This window comes from Rhinopithecus roxellana, chromosome 8 (assembly GCF_007565055.1).
Source record: "Rhinopithecus roxellana isolate Shanxi Qingling chromosome 8, ASM756505v1, whole genome shotgun sequence".
NCBI classification, from domain to species: Eukaryota; Metazoa; Chordata; class Mammalia; order Primates; family Cercopithecidae; genus Rhinopithecus; species Rhinopithecus roxellana.
In genome coordinates, this window is record NC_044556.1 from 22,296,562 (window position 1) to 22,317,118 (window position 20,557).

Genomic DNA, 20,557 nt, shown 5'->3' on the forward strand with positions numbered 1-20,557 from the left:
GTTTGCTTCTCCTAATGGTCGTGCATGGGATCTTATTTAACCTCTTTAAGCACTGGCTTCTCATCTGCAAATTGGCAATGATAATGGTGCAAGCCTCATGGAGCTGTGAGAATTAAATGAAGCAAATGTGTGTAAAAGCACTTGGCACAGTGCTTGGCATAAAGTTACACTCACTAAGTGACAGCTACTGTGTGGAGGGTGAAGAAGGAAAATTAGGGATGACCCTGAAATCCCTCGCTTGAGAATTTGGGCAAACACCGACGATGTTAATTAGGATAGGAAATACAGGAGGAGGATATGTTTTATGGGCAAAGAGAACATACAGTTTTTGGAGGGGACGTGTTTAGGCTGATGTGCTTGTAGAACTTGGGGGCAGGAGCATCCCGCAAACAGTGGGACCGTGGGGTTAAGGGGACACTGGCCATAGATGGCCACTCAAGCAATGGCAGACAGGAGAGGGTTGAGGACAGACGCAGATGCTTAAAGGGGGCTACAGGAGGAGGAGCCCAGCATGAGAAGGTAGGAGATGTGAAGAAGAAACAGTTTTCAGCATAGATAAGTTTTAAGTATGGATAAGCTGTTAGAGAATGAGAACTGCACAGGGGATGTAGGGATTCTTGTTTCTTCAGTGGGGAAAATGAAAGCTTAAGTCCAAGACCACTTGACTTGCTAAGGGAGCTCTGGTCCCACTCACGGGGCTATCTTCAAGGGGCCCACTGTGGGGCTTGCAGCCCCTTACCTCCAGGTATTTATTGACCAGGCGGAGGGTGCGATCAGTGATGTTAAATATGTCTCTCCAGTTCAAGTTGGCCATGTCATCAGCCTGGCTCTCCCGAGGGCCCTTGTAGAGGAAGTTTAGGATGGCTTCAGCCGTAATACCTTCTTCACCAAGCTGCCTATTCAAAAAGTCTTTCACTGTTGGATTCCCCAGGATATCCTTGGGAAGAAGAAATACAGTCACTGCTTAGAAATTCCACAGGATCTTTGGTCTTGTTCTTCAGCCATTTCTAATTTTTAGTGATTGAGGGTAGAGACTAGGGAGACTCTAAGGCTTCCTAAAGAGCTAGTGAGCTTGTTCCACTACGAGGCATACCTAGCTTTATTGCATTTCCCCCAGTCCGTGGGTCTCTGGAATAGAGGGAAGATGTGTAGGGGCAAAGGAGGGGCCAGATGGGGGGCATTGAAAATGGTATATAAAAAGCTGTCTTTTGCTTATGGATATTTTTGCTTTCTTTTGAGTGTCCCTGCTATATAGAACTCTTGTCTTGGTTTTGCAAAGTTGAAAATGAGACCAGACAAAAACACTCAACGATCTTTGGAGTTACAGAGCCAGCCTCTTGGGGAGATGCCTCTTTGAATTTGAGGCCCTTGAGTGAATTCATAAAAGCAGGAAACTCCAGGAAACCACTGGTCTTGTGGCAGCTTTTAGACTTCTCCCAGAATTCAAGAAACATCTTTCTCATCCAAAGTCAGTGACCCCACTTGGTGACTGCTTGGAATGAGGGCCTTTGGGGCCTGCTTGTTGTATTTTGATCTAACTCCAATAGCGATTAACTCTTTGCTGGGAAAAGGAAACAAGTGGAACTTTCCTGCCCCCACCCTTTCCTTCTCCCCTCCCCTCCCCACCCTCCAACCCCTTCTTACTCTGATCATGTTCATCTGTGTGCTATTGTCAAAGAAGTACCAGATCTGGGGCCCTACTTCTTCCCACGCTTTGACCAACTTCCTAACACGCTCCAGTTCTTCAAAAGTTGAGTTGGCCTAAAACCAGACAGAGATCGAGACAGAAACACGAACAGAGAGAAAAGTGAGAGAGAACTTTTGGTTGTGTCTTTTCTGCCCCTGTCACTTAGTGTTAGGGAAAGGCTTTTTAAGGAAGTGTTTTTATTTTCTCAGTCTATTGCCATTTCCCAGAACAATTCACCATCTCCCAACCTCCTGGGCTGACAGAATCTAATTTCTTAGTATCTCAGAAGTCCCTGTAATATTGATGATATTATTTTCTCGGAACCTCCCTCGTTAAAGCTAGATTTGGACCCCCTGGGAGAAAATACTCTTCCTCCCTTCCTCCCTGTCTTTATCTGTTCTGAGTAGCCAGGATTCAGAGAATTGTGAACCCTTCCATTAGGGATATAATTCAAGCAGTGGGAAAGAAAATCTCATTGTAGGCTGCAGTAGAGAGGGGAGGCAGGGGCAATGAAGCAAAGCATTCCAGTGATGACTGTGGATGGGGGAGGAAACGCAAGAGTCCACTTAGCAAAAAACAAACATGAGATGTGTTAGCAGGAAGGCACATCACAGACACACACACACACACACACACACACACACACACACACACACACACACAAAAACTTCTGGGAGGTCCAGGGTACACAGGGCAAGCCCAGCTGGGATCTTACATTCATCAGTATCCTTCGTGCTGCAGGTGAATCAGGAGTGTACAGGATTTTTCCCATCAGCAAAGGCTTTGCTGCCCTCCAAGCGATTTTGGTTAAAGGATTTGACTCCAGGCTCTGGATCAATGCATTACAAAAGGATGCTGCCAGGAGAGAAGGGACAGATTTTACAGAAACTCCCCATTGCTTATAACTCAACATAGTCATTAGTGTATCCACATCACATGTCTCATTCAACCCCATGCTGGAGGATTTGACGAATAACCTAAATTAATAGGCTGTACCCCACCAATAACAAGCTCATCATTAGTAGCAAAATGCCACAGTGCCTCTCAGTAATGGCCTCATCAGAGAAACAAAGGATGGGGCTTGCCCTGTGGTTTATTCTGCTTTAGAAGAAGGAGGCTGAGAAGCCTGCCTCTGATTACTGCTAGGAACTGAGGTCTTTCTCAGATGAAAGGGACTGAGAAGCCAAACAAAGCCCCCTACTTGGAATCTCAGCTTGAGCCTCAGTAATTTCCCTTCAATTAGCTGCTTAGCTGCTTTGTTGTGTGTAGCTATCTTAGAGTCCTACTATTTTGGCAAGTCCTTTGCTGCCTCTTCTCAATTTTTAACTACAGGGGCACCCAGTTACATTTCTTCCCCACCCCACCTTCCTTTACCCCATAGAAGACAAAAAAAAAAAAAAAAAAGTGAAAGGTGGGGAAGATGATTTGCCAGGAATTTGCCATTCGGAATGTAATTTAGTACTACACACAGAGTTTCACTGCAATGCGTTTGTAAAAGCATCCCACAGCCGTGTTTACTTGCCAGGGCCCTTCTGACCTGAGCTTTGCCTGCAACTCTGGGTTGCTTCCTTGCGGATCATTCTCTTCCTCTTGAACTTAGCCCTAGTTCAACTATATCAGTGAGAAAGGGCCCCTCTGTTCCCTTTCCAAGTGGGCCTCAGTTCTTTCTGTGGTTCATGTCCAGAATTGCTTATAAGCAACGCCCCCTTTCTGCAAGGGGAAGTGGACTTTCTGGGAGAAGTCTCTTTTGCCTAAGGCCACTCAACAAGACAAGATAGATGCAACCCCAGGTTTGGTTTCACCTGGAAGTGTTAAACCATCAACTTAACCAACAAGAGGGGCCAATTTACAAGCAGAACTCAGAAAACTTACTTGTTCTTCTGTCATAAGAATAGATAGGATCCTTCCTTGTGGAGTCAATCCCTAGAAAGGCCTTATAGTTATTGTCTTCATACCAGTTGAAGGAGAGCACCCGAGAGCCGCCTCCCTCGGGGTAGCCACACAGGAGGTCAGACAGGATGCCCATCAGCTTTGTAAAGGTCTCTGGACCACCATTCTGCATGAGGGGCCTGGTCACCCACAGCAAGTCCTGCATACTAGGCCGACGGATAAACTGGGGCAAGGCAAAGGCTTCAGGTTATTTTAAGGCAGCCAGAGTCATAATCTACTGTGAGGCCAACGCTCCAAAGTTTGGGTTTGACTTCCACATTTTTTTTTTTTTTTTTTTTTTTTTTGAGATGGAGTCTTGCTCTGTCGCCCAGGCTGGAGTGCAGTGACTGGATCTCAGCTCATTGCAAGCTCCGCCTCCCGGGTTCACGCCATTCTCCTGCCTCAGCCTCCCGAGTAGCTGGGACTACAGGCGCCCGCCACCTCGCCTGGCTAGTTTTTTTGTATTTTTTAGTAGAGACGGGATTTCACCGGGTTAGCCAGGATGGTCTCGATCTCGCGACCTCGTGATCCGCCCGTCTCGGCCTCCCAAAGTGCTGAGATTACAGGCTTGAGCCACCGCGCCTGGCCTTGACTTCCACCTTTAAAAGAAAACATCCATACTCTCAGCAATCCTTAATCCAGCTGCGAAAAGCAAAAAACAAAAACTACAGCCATCTACTTAGGGACTAGGAGAATACTAGGATGAGCCTTAAAGAAAATCACAGAGTGGCCGGGCGCCGTGGCTCACGCCTGTAATCAAAGCACTTTGGGAGGCTGAAGCGGGCGGATCACGAGGTCAGGAGATGGAGACCATCCTGGCGAATGTGGTGAAACCCCATCTCTACTAAAAACACAAAAAAATTAGCCGGGCGTGGTGGCAGACTTCTGCAGTCCCAGCTACTCAGGAGGCTGAGGCAGAAGAATGGCGTGAACCCAGAGGGTGGAGCTTGTAGTGAGCAGACATCACGCTACTGCACTCCAGCCTGGGCGACAAAGCAAGACTCCGTCTCAAAACAACAACAACAGCAACAACAACAACAACAACAACAACAACAACAACAACAACAATCACAGAGTGACCCCTAGCGCCCTGTAGTACAGCCTCTCCTCTTCCAGTCTCCTTTATTTGAATTCCTTGGGAATGTGTCCTTGGGCAAATGCAGAAAATATTTTACTGTTAAGCCATTTCTTGGGTTCTGTTGTCCCACCAAGATGGGGATACTGGGGAGAAAAGGGGGGAAATAAAATGATTGGGGAATGGCTCTGTTGTAGAAAGGCAATATCAGAGCAAATTTCTTTGGCTAAATAGTCTAAACTTTAGTTTCTTATATTTGGAAAATAACCTTATTAGCTTAATTTTACCAATGAATTCCTCCATTTCCTTGAAATGTGTGGTTTGTGGTTTTCTCGTATGTGTGCCTCTGTGTGTGTGCATGTGTGTGTGTTTTAAAATTCTGCAAATATAGAACAGACGAAGTCTTCATTCCTAGAAAAACACTTTTTCAATTCTGTGCCAGCTAAGAGGAGGCTGATGGCCTTCTCTTCCCCATGTGGGCACCCGTGGGGCTTGCTGGCCTCATCCTTTGAGGGCAGATCTGTATTGTCGAGAACTCAGGAGAAGGCTGGTGGAGTTGCCAGTAGCTTGGCTTCTATAATGCCATTTGGCTTTGCTTTAGGGGAAAATACAAAATTAAAATAATGCTGCTTTTATTCCTAAAACATACCTTATTACTTGCTTTGCTTTCAGTGGTACTGGGGAATTTATAAAACCATTAGGATTCAATCAGGTGAGACTGAAAATAGTTCCCCATTGCAATAAGCCATGTTTACCTGTCATCCCTCTCTTTGTCCACATGCCAACACTTGCCCTCCGAAACTGATGAGCCCAGGGAGAATCCACACAGTGAGTCATGCCTATAATCACCATCTATGCTTCAATAAAGTCAAAATCTCAAATTGCTTCAACAACAGTGAGTCTTATGACAATCTTGTAAGGGGTTATTACTATTATTATGTTGCTCATTTAGTCAAAGCACTCAGAGATGAAGGGGCTGTTCTCAGGTCAAATGGTGTAATATCAATTAATATAAACTTGGCCTTCTGCTCAACCCAGTTCACAAATGATTAGACTTGCTATCTAGACAGTCAAGAAGCCTTCTGGAACCCCTACTCAGAACTAAGAGTGTTGATATACCTTGGGGATGTTTTTACATTCTCTATCAATTTCAACTTTATTGTACTGATATGAATTTTTTTAATGCTGTGAAGAAAAGACTGTTTAACAGAGACTCTCACTGTAGCAGGTAAGCATTAGTACAATGGGCTCTTCTCTAACTTTCCCACACATCAGTGTGCATACTCGGCCCAGGTTGAGATGAGTTTTATAAAGACAGATTCCAACCATGCAATTTTCCAGGTTGGTGGAGCCCAAGTCAGCTGCGAATAATGAAGGGAGAAAAGTTTGGAAAAAAGACTGTTTTAACTTTTCCCTCCCTTTCGTAACACTCATCACCCTAGAAGAGAATTGCTTGTTTCCCATCTCTCTTTCCCATAGGGCCATAACCAAATCTGCTTGTTCATCATCATATCCCCAGCACCTCTCATTTGTTGCGTGGAAGAATCCATTTCCATATGGGAGGGGACTTGTGCAACCTGATTGTTAATTAAAATGTGCACATCTTTTTACAAAACGACACAAAAGTCAATTGTTTTCTTTATGATGAAATAAGCCAACATAGGTAAAACACTTAGAAGAAGAGTGGCTGTAAGCTATAAAGGTGTATGCTATTATTATTGGCAGTATATATTATTTGAATTTTAAGACTGTAACAGAATAATGAATCACCTCAGTACTGAAAAGACTTAGATTCAACTGTAAGTCCTCTGATGATTTGTGCCATACCAGGCAAGTTGCTTATTGCCAGTGGCATTTCTTTTTTGATGTGAAATCAGAAGGGTGGTTCCTTTCTTTCTGCCTCTTACCTAAGAGCACAGATAATTTGGAATGTGAACAGGTGCTTTGAAATCGCTAGATGGAAAGATCAAATGTGCTTTTCCTTGAACAGGTTTGAAAACAATTAAATTATTTGGCATAAGAGGGGTAAATGGTAGAAAGACATAATGAAATTATAATTATTACCATCAGGCTACTCACCTCTTGAATTCTTGGTGACATATCAGATAATATTCCTCCCCAAGATCTCAGATTGATACCTTGAGAACGGCTGTCTAGGAGTGTGGGAAGCTGTAATTGACAGTAAAACAATTTTTTAAATACATATACGTTTTAGGTATATACACACATAAGTACTATCTGATCTCCTATATGCTTGAAAACTTCCCCTCTCCTTCTTTCTGATCACAGAACCTTTTCTGCAAGATTACTTTTAGAAACAAAACTCTTTTATTTAATTGACAGATTAAAGGTTCTCATTCCAAGTCTCCCTGCTGCGCTTGTCAATCACAGATAGTTTCATAGTTATATTAAATACTATCACTATTTCAAAGTGATTCTGATTGCTGTTTTAGCGACACCAAACAAGATTCCTAGAGGAAGGAAAACAGAGAGCAGCTGACAGAGTGTGAAGGAAGTGCTGCGGGCCTGGGGTGCCCATCTGTTCACCTCAGAGCTTTGTAGACACTGCAGTCTTCTCGTCAGTGTTTACATCTGTCTTCCTTTGTGCCATTTTCAGACAGGTTGTGTCTCTTCCTTCATTCAACACTGCTCTCTCATGGAGGATTTGACCAGCTACATCACCTTTATTTTAAAGCAGCGGCTGGCAGGAGTCAGAGAAGTTCCCTTGCAGATTCTCCAACTGCCAGCAGTGTTCAGGAAACCCCAGCCCATGCGAACTCAGCACTGCTCCTGCATTTGCCACCTCGGCAGGGGATGTGGAAACCCCCAAGTGTGCTGCCTCCAAGCCCCAGAGCCTGATGTGAACATCTGGTTTTCTGGAAACCAAGATCATGTCCTGTTTGACTTCATTCTTCATGTTTCAAAATTGATGGAATCACTGATCCTAGAGGAGTCGTGTAGGACTGAGTTCTAAGTGTAAAGACAGTGGTTTTCAAACTCAAGCATGCTTCCTGAGTATGTGTGAAGTGAGCACTGGGCATGAGCCTTTTAACGAGCTGGACTTGTAATTCTCATCCAAGTTTCTGGGGACCAAAAGCCTCAGCTTTTTATTTGCCAGCATGGTTCTCCTAAATGATCATTGGGCTGATCTAACTTGCAGCAAAGCTGACAAACAGGTGGAGTTAGGCTTTGACCAGCCAGGTTCTCATATCTAGCTGTGTGTCTTTGCCCCTCTCCTCTCTGCTGTAGACGCAGAAGTCCTTGTGTTCTTTTTGACCTTGAAACTCTAGAATAAATGTAGGTACACTCAGGCAGCATTCATATTTCAGGCTTATTTTCTAATTGTGAAATGAAAGGCTTTGTTAGGTATGAGAGCTACAAAGCAGATGGGTAAAATTTTCCAGAGGAAAGAACAGCTAAGCTGCTATTGACACTACACCACTGAGAAGCGTCTCCCTTCCTTGACCGGAGCACTGGACCGAGGCATTGGTCTTGCCGGGAGTACTCTTCAAACTCCTTGGAAATAGCTTCAGTGGGTGCTGGGCAAAGCACTTTAATTTCTGTTTTTTCCATACAAGGGTGGGGCTGAGAAGAGTGGGTGGGAAGGGAGGAAGCAAGCCAGCAAAACTGTGTGTCAATAAGCAAGTTATCACTAAGTCCTGCCCATCCTCCCTCCTGTCTCCCCTGAGATTATTAGAGATGAAAAGAGACCTGAGAGACGTAGCAGTAAAATGGCCACATGTGGGTTTTGATTCCAATCTGAGCAAACCAGCTGTAACAATTGGGGGAAAGTGGACATGGACTGGGTATTATTAAGACATTATGGTAAATTTTGTTGGGTATGATCATAGCATTGTGATTTTGTTAAAATAAATAAGTTCTTATGAGTTAGAAATATATAGGGAAGTATACATGGTGAATTGATATATTGTCTGTGATTTGCTTCAAAAAAACTTTAGGAAAAAAAATGTGGAGAACAGTTAAAACAAGAACAGCCAAATATTGATAATAGTTGAAGCTGGGTGATAGGTCCATGGGCGCTCATTATATTATTCACTCTACTTTGATACTTTTCCCCTATAATACAAAGTTTTAATAATAAAAAAAGATTTTAATGTGTATGCAAAAACAAATTGTTGAATGAGCAAATACTAAGGAAATATCCTATCTTTTTTGTTCTTCCCCTCTAGGACTGCCTTTGTTCACTTCCCTTCTAGAATATTTTATCAAAATAGGCATAGGAAAAGGACTGGCCTTCTTGCCAGTCCCCTTGCCTCTAGCCCCCTCCCTTCCAATGCGCTGTGGTCTGAGCTACCCAACAGGCCAATCCAGTCATGTCACTTGCCTTGCACAAACATCTTCCATGGCTCCCTACAGTCTCCAGAAGAGAAAGTCATTACTACGTTATGCCACACATGGCCTCTGTGAGCTGCTGCCTGGCTCCCTCACTTGCCTGCTCTCCTGCTTCTCTGCCGCCAAATGGACTTCTTTTTATCTCCACTCATATGTCAGCTGTCTCCTGCCCCCAAGCTCTGCTCTCTATTTCCCCCGCCCCCACTCCTTCTTTGCCTGGCAAACTTCTACTCATCCCTCAAGTCTCATTCCTAACATGATGACCTATGTGAAAGACAACTGCCCCCCAGGTAGATTTAGATGCCCCTTTTTCTATGCCTCTTGCTCATCCCTGCCCGGCCATGCTCTCTTTAAGAGTTCTGTTTCCTTCCTTGCGCTGTTCACCATTGGTAATTATTCTGGTGTTTACTTGTCATCTGTCTTCCTTGTAAGACTCTGTGCCCCCTGTAGATAGAAATCATACCTGGATGACTTCTAGGTATGCTGGGCATGTGGTGGGTGTGTGAGTAAATCACCTTATCAGAATAACAAGCAGATTGATTATAATTGTTTATACACCTGATACTCCATGAAATGGTATGTTTCTTAAGGACAGGACCCCACCTTTTTATCTTTGTATCACCAAGCTTTTTATCCATTGCCTTTTCTGTACACTCATCAGTGTCCAACTAAGGAAGGTTCTGCAAGACAAGTCTGCTTTTAAGTCATCTTTTTAAAAAAGGGTTAATAAATTTGGTCTTTTTATCTTGAAGTCAAATTTCCCTATATTGAGGTCCTGTTAGATGTGGATGTAATAAAGAAGTGGTAAATTAATGACTTCCTGAAAATTCATAATCACTCAATTTTACTAATTCAATTAATTTTATTGCCTAGGTAGTTCTAAGTCACATGAAGAGCACATAGGGTTTTTTTTTTTTTTTTTTTTTTTAAAGACAACAAAGTAATAGCTGCTTATGGCAGGGCACGGTGGCTCATGCCTATAATCCCAGCACTTTGGGAGGCTGAGGCGGGCGGATCATGAGGTCAGGAGATCGAGACCATCCTGGCTAACACGGTGAAATCCCGTTTCTACTAAAAATACAAAAAATTAGCCGGGCGTGGTGGTGGGCGTGTGTAGTCCCAGCTACTTGGGAGGCTGAGGCAGAAGAATGGCATGAACCTGGGAAGCAGAGCTTGTGGTGAGCCGAGATCATGCCACAGCACACCAGCCTGGGCGACAGAGCAAGACTCTGTCTCAAAAAAAAAACAACCAAAAACAAAAACAAAACAGAAAAAGTAATAGCTGCTTACTTATATAAAGTACAAGGCAAAGCTCTCTCTGCAAACTTCCCCACATCTCTACCCAAGGGTAATCAATGTTAACAATTTGGTGCATATCCTTCCAGAAACACCAAGACTTTAACTCCTTTTTACATATTTTTCCTGATTGATAATTCCTCAGACCTCCACATTTTTACCATAGTTTGCAGTTTAACCACATCAGCATATATGGCAGTGCCTGGAGAACACCCTGTCCCAAATGGTGGTTTTGCTTTCCCTGAAGACTAAGGGTTCCCTCCAAGAATATAAGATCAGCACTGTCTTAGTTCACTCTGGCTGCTATAACAAAATACCACAAGCTGTGTAAACAACAGGTATCTATTTCCTACAGTTCTGGCAGCTGGGACGTCTAAGATCAAGGCTCCAGCAGGTTTATTGCATGGTGCGGTCTCATTTCCTGATTCGTAGATGGTACCCTCTCTCTATGTCTTCATATGGTGGAAGAAGCAAGCTGGCTTTCTGGGGTTTTACAAGGGCACTAATGCCAGTCATGACATAATCACCTCCCAAAGGCCCCACCTCATAATGCCATCATCTTGGGGATGAGGATTTCAACATACGAATTTTGGGGAGGATGTAAACATTCAGATCATAGCATGCATCTCCTCTGCATTTTTACCACCCTGTTGCCTAAGAGTCCTAATAAATGAATAACATGAAGCATAAGAAAGACCACAAGAATAATGCACACATAAACCCATTCCATTAACCTTGCCTGGCACTGAGTGACTAGGCTCTGTCACAGTGACAGATTGATGCTTATCTATGCAATTTTGCTAAAAGTGATCATGCCTGGCCCAGTCTCCCATGTATACAGGGTGAGTCTATGGCACAATGGTAACCAAAAAGACACCAGGAGAAGTCACAGGCTGGGGTTTCTGGAGACGGTCTTTTGAAGTCGGCCCCTCTGCCCTTTGCCTGGCCCCTGCCTGCAACATGGATGGACTGGAGGAGGTAGCTCAGGCATTTTGAGGTCACCAGATGACGAGCAGATGCTGGGGATGAAGGAGGGAAACACAGGGCAGCCTGGGGTCTTGAGGAAACCTGTGGTGTTCCAAACCCCTCTTGGAGGACCCAGCACCAGACTGTGCATGGGGAGAAAAATGAAAGTCACTGCTTCTCTGACTTTTGTTACTCACAGCCAGGTGCAGTTTCTGAATGATAAAATCCCACATTTGACAAATACGTATTGAGTGTCTACTATTGTGCCAGGTGCTGGGGGCACAGCAATGAATGAAACAAAGTTCTCCCTTCATGGGGTTTACCTTCAAGAGTCTCCCTGAGGTTTCACCAGCCCTCCCATCACTGTTGTCATGCTGTGTATACACCCAAGATTCTCCCACAGGAGAGAAAGAATCTACCTCTGACCCCTTACGTCTCCCTAACTACGGTCTAACCTCTCTCCTCCACCCTTCATTCCCGCATTCTTTTAAGCATAGTCCACATTCAGTGACTTCATTTCCTCACCAACACTTCCCTGGCTTCTACCCTCACCATCCTACTAAGATGCTACTAAGAATTCCCCAGTTTTCTCCTGGTTTTTAAGTCTAGTGGACATTTTTGGTTCTTGTCTTTTCAGACCTCTCTGCTTTTCTCAACATTTCTGATCATGTCCTTTTCCTCCCTGGTTGTCTGTGGCACTGCTTTTGCCTGGTTTGCTTTGCTGCTTCTCTGCCTTTCCCACCAGCAACTGTGCCTCTACCTTCCCCTAAAGTGCTGAGGTTCCCAAGGGCCTCCCTTCTTCCTCTCACTCTGCACACTCTCTGGATAGTCTCATTTCCTTTATCATTTAATCTCCTTCCTTTTTATTGATGACTTCTAATCTGTATCTCCAACCCAGACCTCTCCCAAGAGCTTCAGACTTACATATCCAACTGTCTGCTGGGCATCTACCTAGATCCAACATGTCCTGAACTGACCATATCATCTTCCCCCAAACCAACTTCTGCACCTGTGTGCCCTTTCTGTTGCTGGCACCATTTTCTGTCTGGGAGTCATCATTGGTTCTTCCCATCTCATTGTCTAAATCTCCAGCCTGGAAATCCAGAAATTGGTGCTGGGAATGAGTGTGGGGTAGGATGAGCCCTTAGATTGCAGAGGGTAACCCAGAGACATCTGAAAGGCTACTTTAGGAGGAAGCTGGTATCAAAGACTGGAATCCAAAGAGGTTGTGCAGAGAAAAAGCAACCAGGTCCTAGATAATAGAAAGGCATCTAAGAGGGGCTAGAAGCCCAGAGGCACAAACTAAGGAACAGCCACACTCATGTTTCCAGGGAGGCTGGGCATAAGTAATCAGTCACAAGCACCCATCAGTTGTGATTATTTCCTCTTCTTTCTGAATTTGTTGTCTGTCTTTCTCACTTGAGTGTGGGCAGGAGATTGCCCATGGCCATGTGGACAATCTTCTCTCCATCCCCTCTCCTTTACTTCCGCAGGCCCCAGGCACACTGTGATCTTGGAACTCCACCCCATATCGCATGAACACTTTGGAAAGCATCTGTGTCCACAGCTACTCATATCTCTCTCTTTCTGTAGGTCTATGTCTATGTAGGTATACTTTTCTAAAAGCTCTTAATTTTCACTTTTGAAATTATTTGACTTTGAATAACTTACTTAATGATTTATCTGGTATAAGTTTTAAGCAATCATTGTGAATACTTAAAAATGTTTGTAAAGTGGAAAAACCTGAACCATAAACTGGCTTTGAAATTTAACATTTTGTGAACATAGTAAATCCTCACTTAATTCATCCATAGATTATTGGAAACTGCAACTAAGTGAAATGGCTGTAATGAAACCAATTTTACCACAGGTTAATCTAAACCAGAATTAAGTTTCTTTCTTTTCTTTCTTTCCTTTTTTTTTTTGAGATGGAGTCTCACTCTGTTGCCTAGGCTGGAGTGCAGTGGCGCGATCTCTGCTCACTGCTCCGCCTCCCGGGTTCAAATGATTCTCCTGCTTCAGCCACCCAAGTAGCTGGGACTACAGGTGCCCACCACACCTGGCTAATTTTTGTATTTTTTAGTACAGACAGGGTTTTACCATGTTGGCCAGGTTGATCTTGAACTCCTGACTGTTTGGATGAACGAAGGCAAGATGGTGTACTTCTGGGTTCTTCATCCCCCAACTTCTCCCGTGCGTGCGAAAATGCAGCCGGCGACCCTGGGAAGGTGCAGACCAACTAGGCATGCGCCAGGTGATGTCAATCTGAAGAGACCAAGATTTACCTGGTTGCACCTGCGGAACGCCCCCCGACACGCCTGTGCCCCGCCTATTGCCCTCCCACTCCTAGAAAAGCAGCTCCGGACTAACGCCACGCACGGACTTCCCAGCTTCCCCACTGCGGTTGGGACTGTTGGAACTCCGTCCGAGGGCTCCACGGGTGACTGTTGGCCTCATTTGTCGGAGGCCAACAGACCTCTCCCTACCCACCTTCTTCCCTTGAAGCTAGGTGACCAAAATAAACTTGCAGTTTTGCTCCTACACTTGCCTACTCGCTGGTTCTTTTGTGCCCGCTCTGGTGGTCTTAGAAAAACCAATCAGTTGGTGCCGAAACCCAGGAGGAGACCCCTCCTCAGGGCCCCCAGGGTCTGGGGAGCCTCCTCCTCCTCCTCGTTCCACGCCGCAGACTGGACCAGGACCTGAGACCCGCTTCCCTCACTCTCACGGCCTCTCTGGGGTAAGTGCCCTTGTCTCCTCCTTACCTCCCTCAGCCAAAATCCTGCGCAGGTCCGAGGTCCATTTGGAGCCACCAAGTGGCTCGGGAGACCCGTTCAGGACGGAGACGTCCGCCTGAAGGTAATCTCCACTTTGGCTCCATGAGCCTCCAGTCTGTCTCTGCTGGTTCCAAAGGACGCTTTGAAGCCAGGCAGGGATCCATTTCCATTTCCATTGTGTCCATTGTGTCGGTAAAGAGGAAACAAATGGGAAACCCCCAGTCCAAATTTCCAAAGAGCACCCCCTTGGGGTGCCTCCTAGCCAATTAAAAACCTTACAGCTTGAACAAGACCTTAGGAGGAAGCGGTTAATTTTCCTTTCCACTGTGGCGTGATCGACCTCAGCAATTTCTGCCAGCGGCTAGGCAAGTGGTCCGAAATTAATTACGTACAAGGCTTTTGGGCCTTAAGCTCTCGTCCCTATACTCCTCCTCCTCCCCCCATCCAGACTCCTCCTTCCTCCTCCTTACCTACTAGTAATCCACTCAGTCCCGTGCTTCCTTCGGGGCCCCCAACTGGCTGTCTTGAGTCTCCTGTCTCTGCACACACCCGCTCTAAGTGCCCTGCTGATGCCTCCACTCCTGCCCCACACCCTCCTACAGTGTTAGCGCCTTTGCGAGAGGTGGCTGGGGCGGAGGGGATAGTCAGAGTACATGTCCGTTTTTCATTGGCCGATCTTTCCAAAATTGAGAAGCGTTTAGGGGATTTCTCAGCTAATCCCACCATCTACATAAAGGAATTTAGATACCTTTGTCAGGCCTATGACTTAACTTGGCATGACCTCCAGGTTATCCTAACCTCCACCCTAAACCCTGAGGAGCAAGAGCGCATCCTAGCGGCCGCCAGGCAGCACGCCAACCAACTACATTTAACTGATGCCGCCATCCCACTAGGGGAGCAAGCAGTCCCCTCGGCAGACCCAGACTGGAACTACCAAGCAAACCAGCCTGGGCGCCGTAGGCGAGACATAATGGTTCAGTGTTTGTTGGCTGGTATGCAAGCAGCCTCAAACAAAACTGTAAATTTTAACAAATTAAAAGAAATTATTCAAAATCCAGAAGAAAATCCAGCCGCATTCTTAAATAGGCTGACTGAGGTTCTAACCCAATATACCCGGCTAGATCCGGCCTCCCCCACAGGGGCCACCATTTTGGCGTCTTATTTCTCAATCAGCTCCTGACATGCGTAAGAAACTTCAAAAGGTAGAGGATGGTCCTCAGGCACCAATACAAGACCTGGTTAAATTAGCCTTTAAGGTCTATAACTCCAGAGAGGAGACGGCTGAGGCAGTGCGATAGGCACGCCTCAAACAGAAGGCCCAGCTCCTAGCAGCGGCTTTACAGCCCAGTTGTAACCCCAGACCAGAGCGCACACACCCCACAGACTCCAAGGCCATGAAAGGAGCCTGCTATAAGTGTGGCAAGGCAGGACACTATGCCAACAGGTGTCCGCAAGTTCCCCGAGCCCCAACGCAGCCTTGCTATAAGTGCAAGGCATCAGGACATTGGGCCAATGAATGTCCTAACCCTCATCCACCAGCAGCCCCCTGCCCTGCTTGCCAGCAGGGAGGACACTGGAAGTCTGATTGCCCCACCCTGAGAACAGGTGCTGCGTCTCCACGTGACCCCCTTTCCCAGGATCCTGGGAGCTCCTTCCAGCTCCTACATCTGGACGACAACTACAACTGAAGGTGCCGAGGCTCGGGGACCCCCATCACCCTCGCCGAGCCGCAGGTAACTCTCCTGGTAGCGGGTAAGACAATTAATTTTTTAATAGCGGGGCTACCTATTCTGTTTTGCCATCCTTCTCTGGACCTAGCCTTCCATCCAATATCTCTGTAGTAGGAGTAGACGGAAAGCCATCCACCCCACGAAAAACTCCACTCCTCAGTTGCTGCCTGGCCAACAACTACTTTGCGCACTCGTTCCTCATTATACCCTCATGCCCTACCCCCTTACTAGGCCGGGACATCCTGAGCACCTTAAAGGCCTCCATATACATTCCCACCAACCCATCCACTCCCCTTCAACCCCCTCATGACCTGTTGCTCATGCTTTGTGCAAGTGCACACGCTCCTCCTATGTCGCCCCCACCCCCCATCTTCCCTATTTCTGTACACCCTCAAGTGTGGGACACTTCCACCCCGGTCATAGCTGCCCACCACCCACCAGTTCTCGTCAAGCTCGAAGATCCCACTCATTTCCCAAACCGCCCCCAATTCTCTCTCTCTCCGACACATCTACAAGGTTTAAAGCCAATTATCACGCGACTACTTAGCCAACATATTCTTGTCCGCAGACATTCCCCCTGTAAGACTCCAATACTTCCAGTTAAAAAGGCAGAAAGTGGCAGTTGGTCTCTTAGCCCAGCCTGTCGGTAACACCCACCGTCCTGTGGCCTATTTATCCAAACAGCTAGACCCAACTGTACAAGGCTGGCAACCCTGTCTGCGTGCGCTAGCAGCGGCAGCCTGCCTGACCCAGGAAGCAAAAAAGCCCATTAGAGGCAGTAATCTAACAGTCCTCTCCACACACCGTCTTCAGGATCTCATCTCTCTCTTTTTTTTTTTTTTTTTTTTGAGACGGAGTCTTGCTCTGCTGCCCAGGCTGGAGTGCAGTGGCCGGCTCTCAGCTCACTGCAAGCTCCGCCTCCCGGGTTCACGCCATTCTCCTGTCTCAGCCTCCCGAGTAGCTGGGACTACAGGCACCCGCCTCGTCGCCCCGCTAGTTTTTTGTATTTTTTAGTAGAGACGGGGTTTCACCGTATTAGCCAGGATGGTCTCGATCTCCTGACCTCATGATCCGCCCGTCTCGGCCTCCCAAAGTGCTGGGATTACAGGCTTGAGCCACTGCGCCCGGCCAGGATCTCATCTCTCATAAAAGTATTAGCCACTTAACTCCATCCCGGCTCCAACTTTTCCATCTCTTATTCATAGAAGACCCCACTGTTACTTTAGAAGTTTGCTCCTCTCTAAATCCAGCCACTTTACTGCCAGACTCTCTTAAACCACCCCATACTAAACATTCTTGTCCTGAGGTTCTGGAGGCTCAACCCCCCAGCCACCTACACTTGCATGACCAGCCCCTTCAGAATGCACAACTAACCCCATTTGTGGATGGCAGCTCCTTTATCAACCCTCAAGGAAACAGACAGGCAGGATATGCAGTAGTTACCTCTTCCACAGTTTTAGAGGCAAAACCCCTACCACAAGGGACCACATCACAGCAGGCAGAACTCACTGCACTAACCAAGGCACTCCGACTATCAAAAGGAAAAACAGTAAACATATACACAGATTCTAAATATGCTTTTCTAATCGCACACACCCATTCAGTCATCTGGAAAGAGAGAGGGTTTTTAACCACCAGCGGTACCCCTATTATTAACAAAAACCAAATACTCAAACTACTAGATGCACTGTCGGCACCTTCCAAGGCAGCCATTATACATTGTAAAGGGCACCAAACTTCATCTAACCCGGTAGCAGCTGGCAACAATTTCGCTGACGTCACTGCCAAGTCAGCCGCCGGATTTTCCACCCCTAAGCCGCCTCCTGCCTGTTTTCTCTCCCCCCAGTATGCCCCTAATTACACTCAGGAAGAAAAGGCTAAGCTATTACAAAATCCAACAGCCAAACTAACTACAGGTGACTGGATATATATTGATAACAAACTAGTTATTCCTGAAACACAACTCCATACCATTCTAACAGACATACATAATTCTTTACATATAGGACCCAAAGCCTTATACAATTTCCTAAATCCCCTCCTCCACTGTCCAACACTACAAAAAACACTTACTTACAATCAACCAGCAGTGCTCTACCTGCCTAAAGGCAAATCCTCAAGGCGCATTGCGTAATCCCCATCCCAGCCATCAACTCAGAGGACACCAACCAGGTGAAGATTGGCAAATTGATTTCACACATATGCCAAGACATAAAAAATTCAAATACCTCTTAACCCTGGTGGACACCTTTTCAGGGTGGATCAAGGCCTATCCTACCACAGGAGAAACCGCTAACATTGTTGCCTCTATACTCACTGAACATATTATTCCTAGGTTTGGCCTCCCGGTCACTCTTCAATCCGACAATGGTCCAGCATTCATCGCTAAGGTAGTCCAACAGGTGGCAGCCCTCCTACACATCACCTGGAAACTCCACATCCCTTATAGGCCTCAGTCTTCTGGAAAGGTAGAAAAGGCTAACGGACTCATCAAACAGCAGCTCACCAAACTCTCAATCGAAACCCGGCAGGCGTGGGTAACTCTCCTTCCCTTAGCCCTGACCCTGCTGCGGGCAGCACCTCGAAGCCCAACAGGCCTCAGTCCGTTCGAATTAGTCTACGGACGGCCCCTAACCCTCCAACAAATACCTTCCCTGCCAGCCCCTTTGGCGAACTACCTCCCATATCTCACTCTTCTCAGACAACTCCTAAGACAACACGCTGAGTTAGCACACCCTCCTCCAACAGACGCCTACAACCCACATCTCTCCCTCAGTCCCGGAGACCAAGTATACATAAAAGATATCCAAGCCAAAGACTTACAGCCCAGGTGGAAAGGCCCATACATTGTCCTCCTATCTACACATACAGCAGCAAAACTCCTAGGACACACGCATTGGATTCATATTTCCCAGCTAAAAAGGGCCCCCACTGGGAACAATCAGTGGACATCAGTTCAACTTTCCCCCACTCGCCTCAAACTTACAAAACTTTCTTAACTAGTTCATGCTCCCTGATCCCTGGCGCTTAGCTCGCTTTCTCACCATCCTCTACATAAACCTATCAGACTTTCAATACATAACCCCAGACCCATATCTACCTCCAGACAATAGTCCAGAGCAGTGGTTCTCCCGTCTCCTAACCTTCATCAAACATGTCCAGTGGCAAGGGACACTCCGTGACTACACTGAAAATGAAGTCTCATTTTATACTTATATTGCTGTTTCACTCATACACTCAGACCTTTGCTAGTCCGCCTACTGTATGGCAATTTTTTCTCATCACTGAAACTTGGCCACAAGACAGCTGAACACACTCAGTAGTACATAGTTCTGCCAGTTGTCTTCCTTAAGGCTATCAAACTTCTCTCCGCACAATAGAGACCCCTTTCTCATGGCTCACACTTATCCGCCAAAGGCTAAACTTAACCTACACTGTGAATATAACCAATCTCTCCCACTGCTTCCTCTGTGAGGCTTTAGAAGGCCCCCGCCTAGTGGCAGCCCCCTGCCCAGGGCCTTCAACACAACTGGTCAAACATCCCACAATTCACTCACACTCCAGGCGCCACTATACCAAAATCCAAAGAGCCCAATCCTTCCTTTCCATTATTCAACTCCAAATTCATCCTGAGGTAATCATACTCAGGCACCCAGTGGAGGCTAAACAGCCCCCATTGGAGGCTATTTCTGGTACAACTGGTCTCTCTCTCTCTAAAACTCTTAACCATACAGCCATTAACTGATCCCTCTATGTCCCCGTGTCCTTGGTCCCCAGTCTAACTTTATACAGCCAGGCAGAAGTAGCAGAGCTTTTCCAGCAACTTTCCATGCCACTACGCCACTTCCGTCAAAAACGGGCTGTTTTTTCTCCCTCTAGTTATTGGAATCAGCTGAAAGCCTGGCCTCCCTGCAGCGCCGAACTACCTCAATAGCCCAAGTAGCTGCCCAAAACAGGCGAGCCCTAGGATTGTTTACAGCTGAAAAAGGAGGCACTTGTCTCTTCCTTGGAGAAGAGTGCTGCTATTATGTTAGCAAGTCAGGCCTAGTAGACACTAACATTCAAACCCTCAATAAAATAAAAAACTGAGATACAGAACCTTAATACCCCAACCTTGCTGGGACCTTCCTTCTGGGTTTTGCCCATATTCCAACAAATGCTTCCATACCTCGTTCCTATACTAATACTGTGCCTTATTTTATTCTTCATCCGTACGTCCAAATGCCAACCATGGACCCCGACCTTAACAGCGCCCCTTAACAGCAGGAAGTAGCCAGACAGACCACGGTGCCCCTTTATCACTATTATCAATAAAAGGTTGGACTGTTTGGATGAACGGAGGCAAGATGGTGCACTTCCGGGTTCTTCATCCCCCCCCCCCAACTTCTCCCGCGCGCGAAAATGCAGCCGGCGACCCGGGAAGGTGCAGACCAACTAGGCATGCGCCAGGTGATGTCAATCCGAAGAGACCAAGATTTACCTGGTCGCACCTGCGGAACGCCCCCCCCCCCCCCCGACACGCCCGTGCCCCGCCTATTGCCCTCCCACTCCTAGAAAAGCAGCTCCGGACTAACGCCACGCACGGACTTCCCAGCTTCCCCACTGCGGTTGGGACTGTTGGAACTCCGTCCGAGGGCTCCACGGGTGACTGTTGGCCTCATTTGTCGGAGGCCAACAGACCTCTCCCTACCCACCTTCTTCCCTTGAAGCTAGGTGACCAAAATAAACTTGCAGTTTTGCTCCTACA

At 46.5% G+C, this 20,557-nt stretch overlaps 1 protein-coding gene across 2 annotated transcripts in view; it reads right to left on the reverse strand.

Moving 5' to 3' along the window:
- The window catches only part of ABCA4 (ATP binding cassette subfamily A member 4), a 139,570-nt gene that overhangs the window by 87,510 nt on the left and 31,503 nt on the right, over window positions 1-20,557 (reverse strand). For both annotated transcript variants that reach the window (XM_030936738.1, XM_010385128.2), the window contains exons 7-11: window positions 6,771-6,860; window positions 3,560-3,800; window positions 2,403-2,542; window positions 1,645-1,761; window positions 740-937 (exon numbers count right to left, since the gene is read on the reverse strand). In XM_030936738.1, coding sequence (XP_030792598.1) covers window positions 740-937; window positions 1,645-1,761; window positions 2,403-2,542; window positions 3,560-3,800; window positions 6,771-6,860 — 786 coding nt within the window. The remainder of the gene's footprint in view (window positions 1-739; window positions 938-1,644; window positions 1,762-2,402; window positions 2,543-3,559; window positions 3,801-6,770; window positions 6,861-20,557) is intronic.